The sequence below is a fragment of the Capsella rubella genome, unplaced genomic scaffold (assembly GCF_000375325.1).
Source record: "Capsella rubella cultivar Monte Gargano unplaced genomic scaffold, Caprub1_0 scaffold_1, whole genome shotgun sequence".
In the NCBI taxonomy this organism is placed as follows: Eukaryota; Viridiplantae; Streptophyta; class Magnoliopsida; order Brassicales; family Brassicaceae; genus Capsella; species Capsella rubella.
Window position 1 is genome coordinate 2,494,546 of NW_006238923.1, and position 21,673 is coordinate 2,516,218.

The following is a 21,673-nucleotide window of genomic DNA, read 5'->3' on the forward strand; positions in this document are numbered from 1 at the left end:
TTGATTCTCTCAATTGAAAACAAACATCTATATGGCTATTAATCCATCCAAACTCTATTATCAGTTTCGAATGAGTCTTACTGCTTCCCTATCAGATATACTAAAACTTGCTAGGATACACAGATTAAGAGGTAACACAACCTCAATAGTCAAATAGATAGATATCAAAGAATGAAACAAATACAGATTAAAAGAGCTTCCTGTTAAAGAGATGGGATTAGGTTGTCAAGATAGCAGTGAAGAGAGCAAATTGGTTCATTCTCATTGAACTTTCTAAGCATAAGTTTTTGCAAACATATTTGAACTAACATCGTCACATCACATTGGCTAAAGAACAAACAATACAAAAGAAACAAAAGCAGCAGTAGTAGCAGCTAAACTCCTAGATTTACTTTTTTTTTTTAACAGAGAATCTCAGAAACAGCCCAAAGTTGCCATAAGCCCTAATAAATCTCAGATCGATTAACCGCCGAAACCGTAGAGAGTGCGACCTTGCCTCTTCAAGGCGTAGACAACATCCATGGCGGTCACAGTCTTCCTCCTGGCGTGCTCAGTGTAGGTGACGGCGTCACGGATGACATTCTCGAGAAAGATCTTGAGGACTCCTCTGGTCTCCTCGTAGATGAGACCACTGATACGCTTCACACCACCTCTACGAGCCAGACGACGAATGGCTGGCTTCGTGATTCCTTGGATGTTGTCTCTAAGAACCTTCCTGTGCCTCTTCGCTCCTCCCTTTCCCAATCCCTTCCCTCCCTTTCCTCTTCCCGACATCTCTTCACTGCTTCACTGCTTCACTATTCCAATCCGATCTCTGAACAATAACAAACCGGAAAATATTATTCAATAAATGATAATCAACAGAATTTCAGATCAATCCAATCGAAATGCAAACTAACGCCAAATGTTACCCAGCAAAGAGAAAGAAGAAGATACCTAGAGATAATTTGGAGAGAAGAGCAATTGAAATCGACGATGTTGAACTAACCAAGAAATAAAAATGTGTTATATATATAGAACAGAGATAATCCTTGTGCTTTTTATACAAACCGTTGATATATTTTGATCCAATGGTTATTAAACATCGTAAATAATCACACCCGGATCGATGACGTGACTTGCTCCCGATCAATGACGTGGCATACGAAGATTATTGCTGGGCCTATATAAGGCTCAAATTAGTTTAGTATTGGGCTATTGTTAATGCAAGTCTACATTACCAGGCCCTTCGTTATTTATTACTAACTGTCTAACTAAACAAGTTCAAAGAAAGTGGATACAATAACTGGAGAAGAAATTACATATTTTAAGAAGTAGATTTAGGCCCTTCTTAGGCCCTAATGCTAGTTAGGCCCTAAAATTTGTACTGAAGTCTTTTGATTGCGTCTCCTCTCCTCCATAAACCTTTTCTTTGTCGGAAAATCTTTAGGGAGGGTTTCTATTTAATTTTCCTGTCTCTGTGCCGCCGTGACTTTTATCGTTTCTTCTGTCGCCGTCAAAGTTCACATTATCCGGTGAGTTCTTACTTCATCGCATCTCCTTGGCTGCTAGATTTGGTGTTCTGTGTCCTCGGAGCTCGATTAATCGAGGTCACGGAGAGATAGTAGTTGCTCTGTATGTGGAACTCATCAATTTTGATTAGCAATTAGCTATCGTGAATATTGATTTCTATGAATTAGTTAATTAGTAGTCAGCAACATGAGGATTGAAGAATCCAGGTTGGGTTAGACTCTGAACATTTATGTTTGTTTTCCGTTTTCACAGAAGACTGTCAAGTTCTGAACGAAGGATCATGGAAGACATCACAAATCCGGGCCTTGTCGGACAATTAAAGAAGTGAGTTTAAATTTGTCCCATCATGAAGAAGATTACAAAAAGTGGCAGCAAAAAAAAGAAAAGAATGAATCACTTCAGTTCTCACAATCAAAATAAACTTGTGTGTTTAGAGATATGCCTCATGTAATTTACTGGTCTCCTTTTATTATTGTAACTGTGTCAGAGAAGCTCCACAGCTAGCAGCCGTGTTAAAAGAGATGAAGAATGGTCTAGATGTGGTTACGAGCAAAGTGGAGGCTCTCACTGCAATGGTAGGTAGTTTTGTATTATAGCATCTTAACATACACTATTATTGGTTTCTAATTTGGTGTAAGTAGAATTGATAGCTTTTATGCTAAAGAACAAGCTGTTTGCTATGATTTAACCAACATATCTGAAGGTAACTTCACGTTACGCTACATCTGCATCCTGACTTTCTTAATTTTGCAAAATCATAGGTAAAAGCAAACAGTTTCCCGACCACGGATGGGATAAGTTACCTAGAGGCCAAGAATCTGTTACTTCTCAGTTATTGCCAATGTATTGTATATTATCTGCTAAGGAAAGCAAAAGGATTCTCTATTGATGGCCATCCTGTTGTAAGGAGCCTTGTAGAGATACGAATGTTTCTGGAAAAGGTTTGCATCTTTGTCTTTTTTCCACTTTATACCACCTACAAGTCATAGAGCAGTAATTTAGCTTGTTTATCTTTTTTTGTAGATTCGTCCCATAGACAAAAAACTTCAGTACCAGATTCAGAAGCTCACCACTGCCGGTGGGTCTGTGACAGAACTAGCTCAATCTGAGGGAAAGGGATCGGGTGCTGCCCAAAAATCTGAAGATCTTTCAGATTATAAACCTAAACCAGACTTACTTGCTGACAAAACTGAGGATGATCAAGAGGTGAACTTTCCTATCCCCCAACACATGTGAAGAAATATGTTACATTTTCTTTTCGTTGACCTGTTTGCCTCTGTAAATAATGTAGGACGGAGTTTATCGACCACCGAAATTTGCTCCAATGTCTATGGATGATAAGACATCAAAACAGGAAAGAGATGCTGCCAGAAAAGAGAAACACTTTTTAAGAGCCACTGAAGATACATACTGGAAAGATGTGTTGGACGATCTTGAGGACAAGCCTGAAGAGGTAGGCTGGTTGAAAATTATTTTGCAGTTTATATTAGTATCAATTGATTTGATGTTAAAACTAAATGGGTGAATGATAAACAGATCAGGGACTTTTATGGGGCTGAGAGCAGGGAGCAGAAAAGATTCATAGCACAGTATGAAAGGCAACAACAGGCAGAAGAAGAGCTCTTCACCCGAGCACCTCGCACTAAAGAAGATAAGAAGAGAGAGAAGCGCCTGAAATCAAGCAGCGGGTACGTGTCTGCTTTGGTTGGAAATTGAAATGTCTGATATTTGATTTATCCTAATGCGTTGTTGATATGCACTCAGGTTGCTTGGTCTAACCGAGAATTTTATGGATGAATTCAAGTTCTTGGATAAGGATGGTGAACAGCCTGCAAGCTTTGGCCGTAAAAGGGGAGGGAAAAGAAAGGTAAAATATTTTTAACTTTTATTCTATTTTTTTTCTCAAATATTCTGCTGTGTTGTCTGTTATTGATCTTTTCAATTTCTTTTATGTCTTTGACAATATATTGTTTATTTTTCGCAGACAAGGCACTGACTGGTTCCTTTGGCTGCTTCACTGCGCCAATTTTGTTGCCAAGTTATGATTGAAAGTAATGAATGTGAGAACACATAATTTGCAGTTTGACTGTTTTAGTATTTGGTTCATGGTCTTGTAACTTGTTGCAGTAAACTTCGGAAGAGACCTTTTCTCGTTAGCTAAATTTAGCTTGTTACCACCGAAACTTTCTTTTCATTTTTATCAAGTGATGAAGCAAAATCTTATTGGACATAAAAACAAAACAAAACAAAACATAGTAGTATCAATCTCTTTCTCTTCTCTTCCCATTAGTCATGGGAAACAGTTCAAGCTCTAATAGCAATCTGAGCAACCCCAAGAATAGACTTATAGAAGATCATCACCACCCAAGAAACCAGACACAAAACCACAACAACATCAGCAACACTTCTCGGACATCTCATCTAAGCTTCCTCAGATCACCTCTGCCATGGCTCTTCATATTCCTATTCTTTCTCCCTCTGCTTCTCATCTCCACCACCGGAGGAGGCGGACGCAAGACCTGCCGTCCCACTTCATCTACCTATAGCCACTTGTCCCTTGTCGACCAAACAAACTCTTCCTCTGTTGTTCCCGAGGAAGTAGAAGACGATGTGCCTCCACGTGTCCCCGCTCTTTACCCGCAACGACCGAGGATGTTCAACACAACGCTTGATCACGTAGTATTCGGGATCGCAGCGTCTTCTGTTCTGTGGGAGACGAGGAAAGAGTACATCAAATCATGGTGGCGACCTGGTAAGACTCGCGGCGTTGTCTGGATTGATAAGAGAGTCCGAACCTATCGTAACGAACCTCTTCCCGAAATCAGAATCTCCCAAGACACCTCACGTTTCAGGTACTTACTCATCTGACACGTTTTAAAAGGAACCTCATTCAAATCAAGAAGTCATGTTTCAGGTACACGCATCCGGTAGGGGACAGATCGGCCGTGAGGATATCTCGGGTGGTGACAGAGACGCTACGGCTAGGGAAAGAAGGAGTAAGGTGGTTCGTGATGGGAGACGACGACACGGTGTTCGTGGTGGACAATGTGGTCAATGTCCTCTCAAAGTACGACCACACTCAGTTCTACTATGTTGGTAGCTCCTCTGAGGCTCATGTTCAGAACATCTTCTTCTCGTACTCGATGGCATTTGGAGGTGGTGGTTTCGCCATTAGCTACGCTCTGGCCCTGGAGCTCTCGCGGATGCAGGACCGTTGCATCCAGCGGTACCCTGGTCTTTACGGCAGCGATGATCGCATCCAAGCTTGTATGACCGAGCTTGGAGTACCCCTCACAAAGGAACCTGGCTTTCACCAGGTGCCTTTTTCTACTTTTCCTCAATGTTCAATCACTTAGACTAACATTTTCTTCAATTATTTCAGATCTGAACGATTTTACGGTTCCTTTTACTCATTGAAAATGTGAACATGGTTGTATTTATGCAGTACGATGTTTATGGGGACTTATTGGGGCTATTAGGTGCACACCCGGTGGCTCCTCTGGTGTCGCTGCACCACATTGATGTTGTGCAACCAATATTCCCAAAGATGAAGCGATCACATGCGCTTCGACACTTGATGTCTTCAGCAGTTCTTGATCCAGCCAGCGTATTCCAGCAGTCCATCTGCTACGACCAGAACCGGTTCTGGTCCATCTCTGTCTCATGGGGATTCGTAGTCCAGATAATCCGAGGGATCATATCCCCTCGCGAGCTCGAGATGCCTTCGAGAACTTTCCTCAACTGGTTCCGCAAAGCCGACTACATTGGTTACGCATTTAACACGAGACCTGTGTCTAGGCATCCATGCCAGAGACCATTCGTGTTTTACCTAAACTCGGCAAAGTATGACGAAGGACGCCGCCAAGTGATTGGATACTACAACTTGGACAAGACAAGACGTGTTCCCGGCTGCCGATGGAGGCTCGATTCGCCTGGAAAGATTGATTCCGTCGTCGTTCTCAAGCGACCCGATCCCCTCAGGTGGCACAAGGTTGGTCCACATCCTCTCTTTGCCTCACTACTTAACAACTTGCATCGAATTTACTGATAACCGGTTCGTTTCTGGTATAACATGAATTTTGACAGATATAACCGGCTGATTTCAAAATTAACCGGCTGATCATAAAATTGTGTGTTTGCAGTCACCAAGGAGGGATTGTTGCAGAGTACTACCGAGTCGGAGAAACAAAACGATGTACATTTGGGTGGGAAATTGTGCAGACGGAGAGATCAGTGAGCTTGAACATCCTCAACCGTAACATTCAGAGATATACGAGTCACTAAAGATTCTTCAAATGAGAGGCTATGCAGATTTTTTGGAAACATTCTGTATTGTTGACAACAAATTTCAATCCTTAATGCAAAACTATTGTTTCAATCTTTACAACTCCAAAACCAAAGCACTCTTTTGCTTTCACAGCAAATACAAAGAACAAAAAATCTCAATCCCTAAAAAGAATAGTTCACTATTTAGATCATTCCATACACACTTCTCTGTTCATGGAAGAAATCAGTAAAAGACTGAAGAAAGAAGAAGATTGGCTCCGTGAAGAAACCTTTTCTCCGGTCAGAGTTGTTTAGCCGGCGTGTGGTGTGGTGTGGCTTGCTCTGCTTTGTTCAGCGATTGGGTAGCGTTGTGAGATTGGGTTGCGTTGTGCGACTGAGTAGCGTTGTAATGAGTTGTCAGGTTCTGATTGGTAGAGACGACGAGACCTGAGGCTGGTGAAACAGCAGAGGAAGCAAGAATCGCTAAACTGACATGAGACTCGTTTCTCACGGCCATTGATTTCTCAAGACGATGTATCGACATTATCTCTCCATCGTTCATATCTACGCTCACTGTCAATAATACAAACCCATCAGAAAGATTCTTGACCCTTTTTCTCGGGAAAATATTCTCTTAGATCGGAAAAAAACAAAAGCAAAGAAAGATTAAAGAATCAGACCTGAGTGCGAGAAAATCCAGAGGGTGAAGAAACAGAGAAAAACGATCACCGGAATTGCGTGGATCCAATACTCCGACACCGGAAACATCCCTCTCCGGGAGTTTTGCGTCCTCCTGCCGACGTGAGAAGAAGAGATCGGGAGCTGAGAGAAGGACCTTTCCGCCATTGTTGTCTTATCTTGTAGCTTCTCTTCCAAGAATCACTCAAACCAGTTATGAGAAGAGATTTGTGAAGAAGCCTTCGTTGATCAGTTTTGGCTATTTAACGACATAATCGTTACGGGTTCACGCGGGAAAAGTTGCACCACGTGATCTCAAGTGATCATAGTCCCATTCCTTTTACGTATTTACGACTTTTGCCACTCATTATACTTAATTCTCATTTACAAATACTCAACATCTTTGATAGGAATATATAAATATAAGTCAAAAGAAGTTTTTTTTTGTTTAATATATGTATATATATATATGTCCCAAAACAAAATGGTTTTTTTCTTTCTACAGAACAGAAGAAACACTCTACATACAATGACGCCGAGTCAAGATTTACATCCACAAGAGATGTTAAAAATGTACCTGAGTTGATTTTATATCGTTCCCCAATTTCTTGGTGAAGCCAAAAACTATGATTTGATTATTTTTTTACCACTCTCTTACTGGATCTCTCCTATGAAGAACCTTCAGATTCGGTATCCTTGACAAGGTCTGGTATTTTCTCTTCATCACCTCTATCTCTGTGTAAAGAATGGTTTTTTCTGCTGCTGCTGCTAGGGCTATTCGGATCATATTTCGAGGAGGCTAAGAAGTTGAGAGCCAGTACTACATCGGACACCACTGGTCTCATGCTCGGCTGCTCTTGAACGCACATTGCTGATATTGCAAGTGCTTGGTACAGTCCTCTAACAGGGTATTGTCCCTGAAGCAACGGATCAACCATTTTCGGGAAGTTCCTCCTGTCTTTGAACAACGGTCGTGCCTGTAAAGAAACCGTGAAAACAATAAGTGTTGTTTCAGTAAAGATTATTTTGATACACGGCCAAGGTACAGAACATACCCATCCCACCAAATTCTGATCTTTACGCGTTTTTGTATTATCAATCGCTTTCCTTCCAGTGATAAGCTCGAGAAGGACTACTCCAAAACTGTATATATCAGATTTAAATGTGAGCTGACCCGTCATAGCGTAGTCAGGAGCACAGTATCCATATGTTCCCATAACCCTTGTGGAGACATGGGTTTTATCCCCGCTTGGTCCAACTTTAGCCAACCCGAAGTCAGACAGTTTCGGTTGATAGTCTTCACCAAGCAAAATATTCGAACATTTAAGGTCTCGGTAAATCACAGGGGGAGTCATCCTATCATGCAGATACTCTAGTCCTCTTGCTGCACCAGCTGCTATTTTCATCCGGGTGTTCCAGTCCAGAGGTTTATTACCTCTAGGGAGATCTTGAAACAGTCAAAAACAACATTGCACTTTAGATAATCGACAAAACAAGTACTAAGTTTGAGAAAAAGGGGTAGTTCAGTGTCAAACAATACAGAAGCAAAGAACAGGCTTTTGCCGGCTAGGGATTGACCATATCCTCTGTTTAGCCCAGCCCTACCCAATAAGGCAATCAAACCCTCAATCCACAGAGAGTCGATGAGATACTGATCTTCTGGATTTATTAGGGAATTACAAAAAGAGAAAAGAGAGCAAAAACGTTGAGTTAACAACATACCATGTAGATGATCTTCAAGAGATCCCAGCGGCATGTACTCGTAGACCAATAGTCTTTGATCACCCTCAGCACAAAACCCGATAAGCTTCACGAGATTCGGATGGTCTGCAAGACTTAGTGTCAATACCTCAACCACAAATTCCCTGATTCCTTGAACCCCATTACGATCAAGTTGCTTGATTGCAACAACCTAGCAGAAAGAAGTTTAGCCAACAGTTCAAAACTCTGACAAATCACAGCCAATTCATTAAAAAAGATAGGAATTATACTGTCACACCATTGCAAGTACCTGATCCAGTTTCTCTATAGTTCCCTTGAAAACTTTTCCGAAACCTCCTTCACCAAGAAAACAGTCCGATCTAAAGTTTCCAGTAGCTACAGCAAGTTCTTGAAAGGTAAAAGTCTGTGCTTTCTTCCCTGTGACTTGGTCATTCAAATTCAAACCTTTCACGTCCAGAGATAGCTGATCCTCCTTACCAGCTCCTTCATTGTTTACATCTCGATATGGACTGACTTTTGTCGAATCCACTACACATGGAAGAAGTATAAAATCAATTAAATCATGTGCGTGACTTAACCCAAAACAGAAACAAATCAATACCAAAGACCCAAAAAGACTCAGTTTTAACCTTTGTCTCCTCCATGATAAGACAAAACCTAACTGGATGTAAAACCCAACATCACTTATATGGTGAATAGTACACATGCACCAGGGAAAAAAAATCATACAAATTATCCATAAAAGGACTCATCCCAATGTACAGATACAGATCACCTAAATATAAGAGTCCGATCCAAACAATTCAACAGCTCAAACATACACAGAAGAGGGAGGCTGTGAAAAAGAGAGAGAGAGAGAATAAGGATTTTGGTAAAAGATAACTCCATACCTGAAGTGGGTTGAGTCTGATCGTCTCGCTTATCACTCTTAGCGACGGCAGTACCACCACCGACAATTTTCTTATTTATCAAAGTATCCTTGTCTTTATCATTGTTAGTCTCCGATCGTTTGCTAGATTTCTTACTGCATCCGAAACAACCCATCGAGAAATTGAAGCAGCAAAAACAGCAATTCGCTTTTCTCCCCCTTTAAAAACCTTCTCTTCCTCTTCCTTCCTCGTTGATGGAAAAAAATCAGAAACCCAGATAAAACCCAATAAGAAAAAAAAAAGAGAATTAAAAAAAAAAAAAGTCGAAGAAGAAAGAAGAATTGAGAAAAAGAAGGAGAGAGAGAGAGCTTAGTGACAAACAGAGAAAGCTTAATTTTCTTCACCTTTTTTATATCATAAAAAAAAAAACTTTTTAAGAAGAGAAACGTACAGTTATCGTCTACAACAAGGTTCACGGTACATAACACATACGCGTCTAATAAAACCGAGCCACGTCTAGACAAATGTTTCTTCCTGAAGAGAACAGAAACGTACGGCTACTATCGAAGAAAACGTATCAGGAGACGCCACGTAAGGGCACTTGGGAGCTTCTTTGGTCAACTTTAAATTTGTTGTCATCTACCTCTCCGCCGGTTCGAAAACTAGCACCGCCGATCTGACGTGGCGTTTTGTTAATGGAGAGCTTTGGATTTTTGAAACATGATGATGTCACCTTCTTGATAAATATATTTTGATACTGCGCTGATCAACCTCGTGTCATCTGATACCAACTCGTATCATCATATTTTTACTTACAGCAACAATCAAAAAAGAAGACAATAACATATTTTAGAAATAGATTGAAGAAATCTAATTCTATTTATTGTGTACTTGGATTTTATACCAAAATTAAGCAAAATAAATTATCACTTGGTATAAATTACACACTGATAATCACTTTTTTCCTTTTTCTTCAGCAAAATCACTTTTACTTTCTTGTTAAAATATTATTATAGTACTATCTTTTTAGTTTCTCATCGAATTATTTTTAAAATTTAATCTATTATGATAAATGATCATTAATATCCAAGAATTAATATGGTTGGGTTAGAGAGATCTTTATAGCGGCGACATAATGACCGTTTATTATTCGAATTTGCATGGTCCGATAAATTTGAGATTCGACTATACCACAAGTTTAAAAGTTTTTTGAACAAACCAACCTAGAAAATGTGTTTCTGATTGTAGTTTTGTGCAACAGTTATAAACACTGTCATTTATTCTTGAAAACTACTGTATACACACTTTTTTTTTTTTTTTTTAACTCGGTGTATGACAGGAGGTAAGGTATGGTAGATTAGTGGTTTTTAATTTGATATTCAGAGATGATGAAATTGGTTATTTTAGACCTGACAGTAACATTTTCATTTTGTTGATCTGTCATCACGAATCACACACCTTACGGGGGGGGGTGACGTTGCACGTTGGTAATAGTAGTAGACGGCCAATTACTCTCACCGTTTTGAAAACCAAAAGGACGTCACTCCTCCTCTTGGGTGTCCCACGTTTTTAACTCAACGCGCTTTTGTTCTCTTTTTTATTTTATTTTTTTGAATGTTTTGTTTTTTATGGTTTCAAAACAGTGATTAACTGCGACCGCGTTTCAGCTGTTGGCGTCGTCACGTCACGTGTACAACGTCGCCAAATCAATACAATGTTCTTCTACTTCTACTTCTTTCCCCAGCGGAAGATTATTATTAACTAAGAGAGATTTCAAATATCTTTCTTTCTCATTTTTTTTACCTTACAAAAAGGCTTATTAATAAGGGGCTACATTAACAACAACTCCTTGTCCTTGTCCTGTTTTGTTAAATATGTACTGTAGTCATTAAAACACGTTTGACCTTTTTAGGTTGTAAAAATAAAATGACTTTTAATTTTTGACAGACCATCCTTTGTTGGCTATATATGCTTTCTGTTGCCAAATAGTTCTAGTAAACTCATAAATATAAATATATGATTTTTATCTTGTTTTCCTCGCAAATTGTTAGGCATCCCTATTGTTAAAAGGAAGAAAAACAAATGTTGTATTGGTTTACATTATGTTGGATTTCAATAACATTGTATTTTGACTTTTATATTTTAGCAATATGATATGTGTATCCATGTTTCATTAACTTAACATTCAAACAAACCTAGTCATTTCCCTCTTATTAAAAAAAAAAATCATTTCATTGATTAATTATCTTAGACTTTTAATTGTCATTGGATTGAAGATAACTTTAAATTAGAATTTAGTTTGACAGCTCAAATTTTATTTAACTAGGAAAGGTACATAATCTATTTTTTAAAAATTGGTATGGTTCAATTCAACAAAGATATTGCTTATTAATTATTTGGAACTAAGACGTGTTTGGCTTTTTATAAGCAATACGGCCTCATCTAGAGATGTTTTCACGTTTATTTATATTTTAAACATATGTATATTATATATGTATGATGTTGACTTGCTTTGTCCAGTTTCAATTTGGCTATCATATTATATATACATTGGCGGCATAATATACAAATAGCTAGCTAGTTGTTTGAATAAGAAAGTTTGCTATAGAACAATTTTGCTAATTGATTAGGTGAAGTTAGTTTGATTTAGGCAGAGTATGGTCGAATTAGCTTGGTCTTCTGTAGACTGGTTGGGATGTAATTATTTGGAACCGCTTAATGGTGTTTCATTGGGTGAGTACTTTCGTCGCATTACACAACGAATGAACCAACCATCATCAAAACAAACACATGCACACTAGAATAATCCAGTTATACCACAACTTAGAAACAATAAGCTTTCAATTCTGTCTTAAGACTCTTATAACTTGTGGGGGATAGTGGGAATTTGGGAGATTACTTATCCTTGAAGTGTAAAGATTCTCTCCAGACAAGCTCCTTGATGTCTTGTTCATCCAAGGCTGTCTCCTCAAAGTCGAAACTGAAAGGACAAGGACAAGTTGGTTCTTCGTTGATCTCATGGAGACTTGCCAAGTACGGCTGCTTCAATGCTTCTTCAACTAATTCCACATCAGATGAAAACATTGTTGTTAGTATTTCACATTACACTTACAGCATCTAAAGTAGTTACACAACGTGATATATACCTGTGATGCGTTTTGAAGGATCGAAAACTAGCATCTTTTCAGCAAGGTCTAGAGCCACTGGGGAAATGTCTGGAAATTTTTCTCTGAATGATTGTTTTCGAACATGTGGGAGTTGTTTTACGTACTTTCTCGCATTATCACTTCTCAAGAAGTCGAGATCAGAGTCATCTGGTGACCCTAAGAGCTAAAAACAAACCAAAACAGAGAAATGACACACACAGAAAAATGATTCTTTTTGGATCCATGTTTTAGTTTGTTTACCTCGGTGATAAGTTTCAGCTGCTGAACATAATCCTTACCAGGAAAAAGCGTCTCTCTTCTTAGTATCTCCATGAAAATGCAGCCAACAGACCAAATATCAATAGCTCCTGTGTACTCAGAGCTGTTGAGAAGCAGTTCAGGTGCACGGTACCATCTTGTCACAACATACTCCGTCATTATCTCTGTCTCATTCGACGTTCTTGCTAGCCCAAAATCACATATTTTAAGATCACAATTCGTATTGAGAACCAAGTTGCTCGGTTTCAGGTCGCGGTGAAGTACATTTGCAGAGTGTATGTACTTTAGGCCTCTCAAAATTTGGTAAAGGAAGTACTTGAGATAGGAAAAAAAATATCAAACATTATGTAAATGGATATGACAAAAACGACAAAGATCTCATCCACAAATCATCACCTGACAATGGTCGTCTGTTAGAGTTTGAGTGGATCTAATGATCTGGTGTAAATCAGTATCCATCAACTCATAAACAATATAAACATCTTCGAACCTCTCCTTCTCTGGTGGCTCGATTATATCTTTCATCTTGATAACCTGATGCGTAGCAAAGTGTGCATACTGATAAGTCAACTATGATGTGAGCGTGTGTTCATCAAAAGAGATATGATCAGTCAAGAAGAGATTACATTGTCATGATCCATGTGGCAAAGGAGTTTGATCTCTCGGAGAGTTCTTTTAGCATCAATTCTGTTGTCAAACGCGTTTGCTATCTTCTTTATTGCGACCTCTTCGTTTGTCTCTGAGTTTGTAGCACAGCTGAAATCAGGGAAATGAATTCAGATTAAGAATGTATTCAAGAGTGATTTGAAGTGATAAAGACTTACCAGACAATGCCATAGGCACCTCGACCGACGGGTTGAATAGGAGGTATGTATTTTGAAGACAGCTCGAAAATATAACCGAGTACATTGTACATAATATATCTGCCATCATATGTCGAGATTCCTCCAGCTTCCATATTCTCCATCTCTTCTATCTTTGGAAGAATTCTCAGAGCAAGACAAGTTTCAAGATCAAAATAAAAAACGAGTTTGAAAAGACTGTTTCATATCTCTCAAGTAGCTGTTGTTGCCTTTAAAAAGGCAAAGCAGTGAGGCAAGAGGAGAGAAAATAGTGGCACCTTTTGCTTTTGGTGGACCAGATAAAGACAAACTTTTTTTTATTTGATCCGTTGAACTTTGAAATTTGAATGAGAATTATTATCATTATTAAAGGTTAAACTTGACTTCTGCATCATAAAAGAGAATTTCAAAAGAGAAGTATACTATCAGATTACCTTCAGTATTATACGAGTAAAATACTAGGAAACTGTCGCCTAAGAAGGGTCTCTCACATTGCTTCTTCATTTTCCTCAATTATGATCCAAACCTTTACCAAAACTACAAAAACAACGTGATTGTAAGAAGCCACACATTGCTTCTTCATTTTCCACAAAATCATAAGAAAGAAGAAGAAGTAAGCCACACAATATTGATGAATAAAGAAAAAGATAAGGATGCAATGACCATACTTGAGAAGAACCAGCAGATAAGGATGTCAGTAACTACTTACTAGTTATATACTACTAGTCACACTTGCGTTAACAACACGAGTAGAGAGATAGAGAGCAAGTCAGTCTGGTTAAGGACTTAAATCGAGCAGCTTCCAACCAAACAAAATCTTTCGACAAGCAAAGTGGTCATGAATTTGGTCTCCATGAAATGAAACAGAGAGATTTTTAACCTAGTCTAAATCTAAATAAACCAATGTAACCGATTCAAAGTTCCGAATACCAGACTTAATTGCAGAAAACCAATCAAACCGTGCACAATCATAGTAAACAAACTGAGCTGGTTAATGACTAGTTATGATTGGTGAGAAACCTTACTACTATATCGTCCGCTGTGACGTTACCAAATTCCATAGTCAAATCGGAATCTTCAAGTGCGTGAGACGCGTTCACACCTGCGAGTGAATGAAATAACCGAAATACCACTGCCAGACATGTTCGCAATAGAAGTCCTCCGATGACTAATTCCGTCATTTCACCCCCGAAAAAAAAATCAACATCGACGGTAGTGGGCCCGCCACACGAAGCCATGTTTTCGCCAATAGCACCATGACAATTATATCCTAATTATTATTCTTTTCCCATCTAATATACCCACCAACCCTCATATCCGAACGTCCATTTTAAGCTCGTGTATCGAATCAGGACCGTTGATTACAATGTGCATATATTGACCACACGATATCCGTCATCCAACGGCATCGATAGATGTACTAGAACGTTCTCTTCATGGAAACAGGCCCCCTATATAATTCTCGCATTTCTTCTACCTCTCAACGCTCTCATAAAAAAGTACTCGTGTCTCACCCGTGCCAGCCACTCGCATTTCTCAGATCTTTTTATTATCCTCTCCTCGGAAAAAGGTAAAACGGAACCAAAAAAAATCTCTCTCTCCCTTCGATCCCTCGTTTCTGCTTCCATTTTCGTCTTGAATCTACCTTATGCTTGGCTTGATCTGAGTTGAACGATGTGTTTCTCCTAGTAGATCTGTTGATGCGTTCTGCGTTTGTGATGTTAGCTCTCTCATTTCTGTTCTGTGGTTCGATCTCGCTGGGTTTCTTGGCTAGTTTTATAGAATCGATGAAAGTTTTTTTGAGGGATTTGGCTTATTTTAGCTCACTCGTCCTGTAGTTTGCTGCTATTTATTAGTGATTGATTTAGGGGTTGTCACTCGTGTGAAGCTGTTTTTAGAGGCTCTTGTTGTTTGTGTGATTCATAGGTTGTTTTGTTATACATACGTCTTCTTTGTTGGATTACGTCTGTTTTTGGATTTGATTTGTGTGAATATGTACTAAAATCTGTGTATTTGTACCATATTCTAGCTAAGATGACGAAGAACTACCCAACCGTGAGCGAAGATTACCTTAAGGCTATTGAGAAGTGCAAGAGGAAGCTGAGAGGCATGATCGCTGAGAAGAACTGTGCACCCATCATGGTCCGACTCGCGTAAGTAACTAAACTTATCTGCTTGCTGTTTCTGATGTATTTAAGGATGTGCAACACCTTCTCATGGCTGTTCTGTTTTGGCTAAACTGCAGGTGGCACTCTGCTGGTACATTCGATTGCGCCTCAAGGACTGGTGGTCCCTTTGGAACAATGAGGTTCGATGCTGAGCAAGCTCATGGTGCCAACAGTGGTATCCACATTGCTCTTAGGTTGTTGGAACCCATCAGGGAGCAATTCCCAACCATCTCTTTTGCTGATTTCCATCAGGTACATGATCAAGTCTACAAAAACTGTTTGCTTAGTGGTTCTGGTCATAACTCCAGGGTTTGGTTTCTAACTCACGGTTTCCTTTGGTGTGCAATTGATCATTCAGCTTGCTGGTGTTGTGGCCGTTGAAGTTACTGGTGGCCCTGATGTTCCTTTCCACCCTGGAAGAGAGGTTAGTCTTTGCTGTGGATTTGTTTACCATGACTATACTTATCATATGCTCAATTAGTCGACAGAATGCTGTCTGCTTCTTTGTCTAGATAGCTAATGGATAATGTAGTCATTCTATCACTATTCACTACTGAGAGACTTGATTTTGTGTTGCTAACGTGCATATCTTGCTTTCAGGACAAGCCCCAGCCACCTCCAGAGGGTCGTCTTCCTGATGCAACTAAGGGTTGTGACCACTTGAGAGATGTCTTTAGTAAGCAGATGGGATTATCTGACAAGGACATTGTCGCTTTATCTGGTGCCCACACTCTGGTTTGTTTCTCTCCAATTGCCTGGACACTTTTTTTTGTTCCAATTGTACAAACTGTAATCAGTGCCTGCAACTTATGTTAACACAGGGAAGATGCCACAAGGATAGGTCTGGCTTCGAAGGTGCCTGGACTTCAAACCCTCTAATTTTCGACAACTCTTACTTCAAGTGAGTATCCAAGTATCCACACCCTTGATAGATGTAGGATTATTCAATGGTTGATATGGTTATTAATCAAAGTAAATATGACCAGGGAACTCTTGAGCGGAGAGAAGGAAGGGCTTCTTCAGCTTGTCTCTGACAAGGCACTATTGGACGACCCTGTTTTCCGTCCTTTAGTCGAGAAATACGCTGCTGTAAGCATCCTTTCTCCTTTCCATGTGCTTCACTTGGTAGAGAGAGAGAACTAATGGTTTCTTATGAAAATGTGAACAGGATGAAGATGCCTTCTTCGCTGATTACGCTGAGGCCCACATGAAGCTTTCTGAGCTTGGGTACTTATCATGAATCTTTGAATCATTAGAAAGTAAATATTAATTCAGTGGTATGATTTGAGTTTGTATTGTTGGTTGCAGGTTTGCTGATGCTTAAGGTGGTGGCGTACGTGTGTCTGTGTCTCCGAGACTAATGGCTGTTTTTGGTTGGGGGCCGGAGGGGTCGCATTACGTTTGAACTTTGTCATATGATTGCTTAATGTACTCTCGGATTTGCGTATCTTGTTTTTTCGATGGGTTGTGATTTGACACATCCGTTGCGCTTTTGCTGGTTAGACATTTATAATAAAATTAACTTCTCTCATATATGCCTGAGTAACACAAAGCTGCTGTAAACTGTAGTGCTCCGCCTGACCGCCTCCACCCAACAAAACAATAAGATACAAACCCATTTAACCGTAACCCAAATTTAAAACAAGTCTAACGCAACGAATTTTGATCACCAAATGCAACAGACTGAAAAGGAGACGCAGAATATGCTGATTCAGTTGATGTTGATCACAAGGTTGGACCGCGATGCTTTAGTTGAAAGACGGGCGGATGGCTTTCGGCCTCTGGCTTATGATGTCAGTGTGATAACCAAAGTGGCTAATGCCGAATCGTAAATCTTAATCATAATCCTAGTTCAATGTTTGTTCTTATCTAAGGAAAACTCTGAATAACCGAATCGTAATATATTTTAGAAAATATGAGACTGGAGCGACAAAGATAGATGTGAAGGAGAGGACTGACGTCTTCTTTTGTGAAAACACATTAACATTTTACTAAGCTCCTCTTTCATGCGTGTGGGTCTCGTTCTGTCTTTTTTGGTTTTGTTTTGTTTTACTGTAATGTTGTCTTTTACTTTAACCAGAAAAAAATAAATTGAAAGCACTTTATAGCTTCAAAAGAACAAAGTAACAAACACTCATCATATTTAAAAGACAAAAAAAAAAATAGAAATAAAATAAGCTTTTTAAGACTGTTTAAGACTGTAAAACACTCATCACTACAATATCTAATGTTTTTAAAAAAAAAAAAATTGGATACCAACATCTTTATTTTTTTTTTACTTTTTCATAATTAATTAAGTAATTAACTCGGAGCTAACTTATAAGGTTGCTATCATCCAATTTGGATTGGAACTATAGTGGAGAGGATTTATTCGTTTGCCATTTTATACATCCAACTATCTAATATATAATTTAATCTTATAAAACTGCCTAAAGTAATAGATGCACATAACAAAATAACTATGAAAAACTATATATATAATTTGTAGACTCAATATTATATCATTAACAAAAACAAATATTATTAGCTGCACTCAGTAGTAACACTTTGGTTTAAGCTAAAACACTCTTATTACTTTAAAAAAAAAACAAAAAAAAACAAAAAAATTCTCTTATTCCTAATTACCCTAATTGAGAGATCTTTGTCTCGCAATTTTTATATAGTGGGTGTATATATGTCGGTGACTCGGTGAGTGATCTTATAGAAAGAGAGACATAGCTTTGGCCTTAATCATCATTACTATGCTCTGAGAAATCCTTAATCATTAGCTTCTTTTTCGTTACCTTCTAACGCTAACGAATTATTTTTCTACGAACCGAGAAAGTTTAGCAATCATATTTAATGAGTCAAATATATCATTTATTCGGTACACAGAGAAACTTAGGGTTACATCATTAGATTTTATTTTGGTCGACAGATGATTATTTGTAATCAATATATTATAGTTTGGCCGTGGCTTGGCGGCTTGGGGTACGTACATTTGGCAACCTCTATATGTAATGTATTTTCCCTCTTTTGGAGGGAATCTCTTACAAATTCTATAATCCAAAAGAATTTGACTCTTAAAGACCAAAGTCAACAAGTATATCATGACCCTATATATACTCTAAAGAATCATGCGTATCTCTATATATAAAAAAAGGTGCACTTGATATACTTTTACAAATATAGAGTCTAAATTACGTACCTTAATGTATGAGTAGTAACTAAACGCACACGTAACGAGTCCAATTTTCTTGTCTCTATTCCAACATTAGTGGAATCTCTCATCAATAAATTTTCCAGTCTAACGATTTGATAGAAATAATTTAACTGCACAGGATGTGTTGAAAAAAGATGGCCCAAAAAGATATGATTGGAGGAAAAAGGTTGTATCGATGATATGATATGATCTGAGGATAATGATGACGACACTATTAGACTTACTGTATTTATTGAGATTTGGACTAAACAAATCAAATTAGTGTACACGATGCAAATGACTATCTTTGACCAATTGAATGAATAAAGAACATTACTTTATAAGAATTTGATGGTTTTTTTTATTTCCCACTCAGAAACTTATCATAAAACTCGATGTTTTTTTTTTTTACACCAAACTAGAGGAATTGTTCTCTAGTCTAACGTATTTGAATGGGCTTTGCTCTAGTGAGGTGACTGAGGTCTGCGAGATTTTACATAGTAATAGAAAAATAACTTTCTGTAAAAACATACATAATCACAACTTTTTCTAAAGAAAACAAGAAGAAGATCTTTTGTTGAGAGTACGTACAAGTATTAGTAGAAAGAGATAGCAATCTGTCGAAGGTGGAAGCAAGAGAATGCACACCCAATAACTCTTTTAGCTAACAATCTCACTCGCTACGTGTCTTTGCTCTATTTGATTTGTTTATAACTTTTCTTCTTAATGTTGGTACGTGACGTCGACTGCACAATTGAAAAATAAATCGATGTTTTGGGACAGCTCGGAGTTATATTTTCTAAACGACACTTAAACGCAGTTTTGCATCTTCTGCTTATATAATATAAACAGACGAATAAAAAGGTTGATTTTAATTTGGGGAAAATTTCGTGTGTGTGTAATAAGTCTTTCAAACACAGAAAAGTCTTAGACGATAGATAATAACTAATATATATATAATGATCCCCAAGAATAATCGTTAATAAAAACAAAATACGTTTCAGCAAAAATTAGGCAACCTAAAATAAATCACTTGGCCGTTTGTGTTAATTTCTCTATCAGTACTTACGAATGACTTACAAGTCAGCATGCAGTGAATTAAAATGATAATCAAACTAGATAAGCTACATTATATTATTATGCATCATGCATGTATCTTTTATACAAATTGAAATATCTAGATATATATTTATATATAGAGGACCTAAAACGAAACTACGTACCTAAGCCTAATAGTAATACAGTTCAATTGAGGTTCTTAAATATGCATGGGTTCTCTCCAAATTGTAGTACGTATTACTCAAAAGCAAGGCACATTGCTATATTAATGTACATTGTAAGAATTCTATAGCAAAGATATAATAAAATAAGGAAATACCAAAGATATTTACAAAGAGAAAATAATGTTTTTCAGTGATTTTGGAATCTCTAGAATCTTCATATGTAGGAAGACTATTATAGAATGTAAGACATAAAGAGAAGCTAGAATACCAATTGACTTACTAATGATTTTTAGAGAGACCTAGTTTAAAAAATACGTTTTGGAGAAAAATCAAGAAGAGGAGAAAATTAAAATTGTACCAAAGTCAAGCAAACCGTTGAAACATGAAAGCGTGGAGGAATTTTAGTTAGCCACCGTAATGTGAAAATATGTGTTTTAACTTCCAACCAAAACAAAAATATTGACGTCAGAATTCGAGCTTTGTGATGTCAAGGTGGTCACCTCCTTCCCTACATCTCATTCCCTATATATACCACTTCTCTCTATTTTCCCAACCAAAAAGCACTTCACCTCTCAAAAAGACTCTACTTAATTACACATTTTCTCTAGCTATCTATATTAACAAATTTATCAATTTTTTTAAAAAAACATTAATTAGTCCTAAGTTGATATGGAGAGGAATGGTGATGCTTCTGCCGCTACCGCTCCAATCATCTCTTCTTCTTCATCTCCTCCACCACCGCGGGTAGTGCTCAGCCCATGCGCTGCTTGCAAAATCCTAAGGCGGCGTTGCGCTGATAAATGCGTTTTGGCACCGTACTTCCCTCCAACGGATCCGGCCAAGTTCACTATCGCCCACCGCGTCTTTGGAGCCAGCAACATCATTAAGTTCTTGCAGGTACGTACCTAGCTAGCTGCTAACTATCTGTTTAAAATTAATTATTGGTTGCAATTATTTGTGATCGATGTAATGTCAAACAACTTCCTCCATGTTCAGCAAAAGTATTCCATATCTTACTCTTTCCAAGAAAACAAAATAACAAAAATATGCGTTCTCATCTACTAACATATCTTTTTTCTAGCAGCACATAACCCCTAACATATGTCATTTTCAACGTTTTCCATTTCATCCACCTTTTGACAAAGTCTTGTAGAAATGTTTGGTCTTTACTCTTCTTGGTCAAATACAAAAAAAAAGAGAACTGAGCGTATAATTATTTATATAATGTCTTGATCATAAGCCTAGCTAAATCAAACGATAATTTGCTTCCCCAAATCATATGATTGGTTAATATATCTATATATATATGGTATGTTTTGTCAGGAACTTCCAGAATCACAAAGAGCTGATGCGGTGAGAAGTATGGTGTATGAAGCAGAAGCAAGAATAAGAGATCCGGTGTATGGATGTGCGGGTGCCATATACCATCTACAAAGACAAGTCAGTGAACTACAAGCACAGCTTGCGAAAGCTCAAGTGGAGATGGTGAATGTGCAACTTCAAAGATCAAGTTTACTAGAGTTGATTTACAACATGGACCAAGTACAGAAACAAGAACAAGACAATATGTCCTTTGAGAGCAATGATTTGGGATTCCTTGAAGACAACTCTAACACCAACTCATCAATGTTGTGGTGGGATCCTCTTTGGACATGATCACGATCGATCACTACTAAGTTTTTTTGACGACTACACTTTAAAGCCCTCTCTAGTAACTTTACGCATGCAGGGTTAGTTAGCACACAAAAATGTATAATATATATGGTGAATTTTCAGATAATTCATTT

General features: G+C 38.1%; 7 protein-coding genes across 10 annotated transcripts; 4 read left to right on the plus strand and 3 right to left on the minus strand.

Annotated features, from left to right (window-relative positions):
* Positions 1-237: 237 nt before the first annotated feature.
* Positions 238-1,006, minus strand: LOC17898860 (histone H4). Its single transcript, XM_006303393.2, has 2 exons — positions 937-1,006; positions 238-814 (listed from the first exon to the last, which is right to left on the minus strand). Exon 2 carries the CDS (start codon positions 772-774, stop codon positions 463-465), a length of 312 nt encoding a protein of 103 aa, XP_006303455.1. The 5' UTR covers positions 775-814; positions 937-1,006; the 3' UTR covers positions 238-462.
* A 392-nt stretch (positions 1,007-1,398) lies between these two features.
* On the plus strand, positions 1,399-3,695 carry LOC17899358 (neuroguidin). Its single transcript, XM_006305220.2, has 9 exons — positions 1,399-1,514; positions 1,765-1,836; positions 2,000-2,087; positions 2,274-2,453; positions 2,536-2,718; positions 2,804-2,965; positions 3,049-3,200; positions 3,277-3,379; positions 3,497-3,695. Exons 2-9 carry the CDS (start codon positions 1,793-1,795, stop codon positions 3,506-3,508), a joined length of 924 nt encoding a protein of 307 aa, XP_006305282.1. The 5' UTR covers positions 1,399-1,514; positions 1,765-1,792; the 3' UTR covers positions 3,509-3,695.
* An 87-nt stretch (positions 3,696-3,782) lies between these two features.
* Positions 3,783-5,892, plus strand: LOC17899469. The gene is made up of 4 exons (XM_006303563.2): positions 3,783-4,364; positions 4,427-4,829; positions 4,958-5,503; positions 5,655-5,892. Exons 1-4 carry the CDS (start codon positions 3,805-3,807, stop codon positions 5,769-5,771), a joined length of 1,626 nt encoding a protein of 541 aa, XP_006303625.1. The 5' UTR covers positions 3,783-3,804; the 3' UTR covers positions 5,772-5,892.
* A 90-nt stretch (positions 5,893-5,982) lies between these two features.
* Positions 5,983-9,341, minus strand: LOC17897030 (probable serine/threonine-protein kinase PBL5). The gene is made up of 7 exons (XM_006307043.2): positions 9,069-9,341; positions 8,468-8,706; positions 8,179-8,368; positions 7,512-7,903; positions 7,136-7,433; positions 6,459-6,572; positions 5,983-6,351 (listed from the first exon to the last, which is right to left on the minus strand). The coding sequence occupies exons 1-7, from the start codon at positions 9,220-9,222 to the stop codon at positions 6,080-6,082; spliced, it is 1,659 nt and encodes a 552-aa protein (XP_006307105.2). The 5' UTR covers positions 9,223-9,341; the 3' UTR covers positions 5,983-6,079.
* Positions 9,342-11,713: 2,372 nt separating this feature from the next.
* On the minus strand, positions 11,714-14,137 carry LOC17898722 (mitogen-activated protein kinase 13). 3 transcript variants are annotated; one of them, XM_023789692.1, is made up of 8 exons: positions 14,024-14,137; positions 13,749-13,851; positions 13,297-13,448; positions 13,099-13,228; positions 12,869-13,006; positions 12,455-12,787; positions 12,194-12,377; positions 11,714-12,106 (listed from the first exon to the last, which is right to left on the minus strand). In XM_023789692.1, exons 3-8 carry the CDS (start codon positions 13,437-13,439, stop codon positions 11,943-11,945), a joined length of 1,092 nt encoding a protein of 363 aa, XP_023645460.1. In that variant the 5' UTR covers positions 13,440-13,448; positions 13,749-13,851; positions 14,024-14,137; the 3' UTR covers positions 11,714-11,942. The 3 variants fall into 3 exon arrangements, with proteins under 3 accessions (XP_023645460.1, XP_006303500.1, XP_023645461.1); XM_006303438.2 differs by lacking the exon at positions 14,024-14,137 and having other exon boundaries at positions 13,749-13,861; XM_023789693.1 differs by lacking the exons at positions 13,749-13,851; positions 14,024-14,137 and having other exon boundaries at positions 12,455-12,754; positions 13,297-13,690.
* A 644-nt stretch (positions 14,138-14,781) lies between these two features.
* On the plus strand, positions 14,782-17,015 carry LOC17899405 (L-ascorbate peroxidase 1, cytosolic). Of its 2 annotated transcripts, none has more exons than XM_023789858.1 (9): positions 14,782-14,884; positions 15,344-15,467; positions 15,560-15,734; positions 15,841-15,906; positions 16,083-16,217; positions 16,304-16,383; positions 16,469-16,571; positions 16,651-16,709; positions 16,791-17,015. In XM_023789858.1, the coding sequence occupies exons 2-9, from the start codon at positions 15,349-15,351 to the stop codon at positions 16,804-16,806; spliced, it is 753 nt and encodes a 250-aa protein (XP_023645626.1). In that variant the 5' UTR covers positions 14,782-14,884; positions 15,344-15,348; the 3' UTR covers positions 16,807-17,015. The 2 variants fall into 2 exon arrangements, with proteins under 2 accessions (XP_023645626.1, XP_023645627.1); XM_023789859.1 differs by lacking the exon at positions 14,782-14,884 and adding an exon at positions 14,943-15,034.
* A 3,466-nt stretch (positions 17,016-20,481) lies between these two features.
* Positions 20,482-21,622, plus strand: LOC17897385 (LOB domain-containing protein 1). The gene is made up of 2 exons (XM_006305611.2): positions 20,482-20,783; positions 21,210-21,622. Exons 1-2 carry the CDS (start codon positions 20,556-20,558, stop codon positions 21,540-21,542), a joined length of 561 nt encoding a protein of 186 aa, XP_006305673.1. The 5' UTR covers positions 20,482-20,555; the 3' UTR covers positions 21,543-21,622.
* Positions 21,623-21,673: the final 51 nt, after the last annotated feature.

Excerpts from the sequence above, each read along its gene's own strand:
- LOC17899469 (XM_006303563.2), top strand. The coding sequence starts at position 3,805 with ATGGGAAACAGTTCAAGCTCTAATAGCAATCTGAGCAACCCCAAGAAT. Across the intron at positions 4,365-4,426 it reads CAAGACACCTCACGTTTCAG|GTACACGCATCCGGTAGGGG; the intron begins GTACTTACTCAT and ends GTCATGTTTCAG. Across the intron at positions 5,504-5,654 it reads ATCCCCTCAGGTGGCACAAG|TCACCAAGGAGGGATTGTTG; the intron begins GTTGGTCCACAT and ends GTGTGTTTGCAG.
- LOC17899405 (XM_023789858.1), top strand. The coding sequence starts at position 15,349 with ATGACGAAGAACTACCCAACCGTGAGCGAAGATTACCTTAAGGCTATT. Across the intron at positions 16,384-16,468 it reads TTCGACAACTCTTACTTCAA|GGAACTCTTGAGCGGAGAGA; the intron begins GTGAGTATCCAA and ends AAATATGACCAG. Across the intron at positions 16,572-16,650 it reads TAGTCGAGAAATACGCTGCT|GATGAAGATGCCTTCTTCGC; the intron begins GTAAGCATCCTT and ends AAATGTGAACAG.
- LOC17897030 (XM_006307043.2), bottom strand. The coding sequence starts at position 9,222 with ATGGGTTGTTTCGGATGCAGTAAGAAATCTAGCAAACGATCGGAGACT. Across the intron at positions 8,707-9,068 it reads TCAGACTCAACCCACTTCAG|TGGATTCGACAAAAGTCAGT; the intron begins GTATGGAGTTAT and ends TTCCATGTGTAG. Across the intron at positions 7,904-8,178 it reads TCTTGAAGATCATCTACATG|ATCTCCCTAGAGGTAATAAA; the intron begins GTATGTTGTTAA and ends GACTGTTTCAAG.
- LOC17899358 (XM_006305220.2), top strand. The coding sequence starts at position 1,793 with ATGGAAGACATCACAAATCCGGGCCTTGTCGGACAATTAAAGAA. Across the intron at positions 1,837-1,999 it reads CTTGTCGGACAATTAAAGAA|AGAAGCTCCACAGCTAGCAG; the intron begins GTGAGTTTAAAT and ends TAACTGTGTCAG. Across the intron at positions 2,966-3,048 it reads TTGAGGACAAGCCTGAAGAG|ATCAGGGACTTTTATGGGGC; the intron begins GTAGGCTGGTTG and ends AATGATAAACAG.
- LOC17898860 (XM_006303393.2), bottom strand. The coding sequence starts at position 774 with ATGTCGGGAAGAGGAAAGGGAGGGAAGGGATTGGGAAAGGGAGGAGCG.
- LOC17897385 (XM_006305611.2), top strand. The coding sequence starts at position 20,556 with ATGGAGAGGAATGGTGATGCTTCTGCCGCTACCGCTCCAATCATCTCT. Across the intron at positions 20,784-21,209 it reads ACATCATTAAGTTCTTGCAG|GAACTTCCAGAATCACAAAG; the intron begins GTACGTACCTAG and ends ATGTTTTGTCAG.
- LOC17898722 (XM_023789692.1), bottom strand. The coding sequence starts at position 13,439 with ATGGAGAATATGGAAGCTGGAGGAATCTCGACATATGATGGCAGATAT. Across the intron at positions 13,007-13,098 it reads GCCACATGGATCATGACAAT|GTTATCAAGATGAAAGATAT; the intron begins GTAATCTCTTCT and ends GCTACGCATCAG. Across the intron at positions 12,378-12,454 it reads AGCTGAAACTTATCACCGAG|CTCTTAGGGTCACCAGATGA; the intron begins GTAAACAAACTA and ends GTTTGTTTTTAG.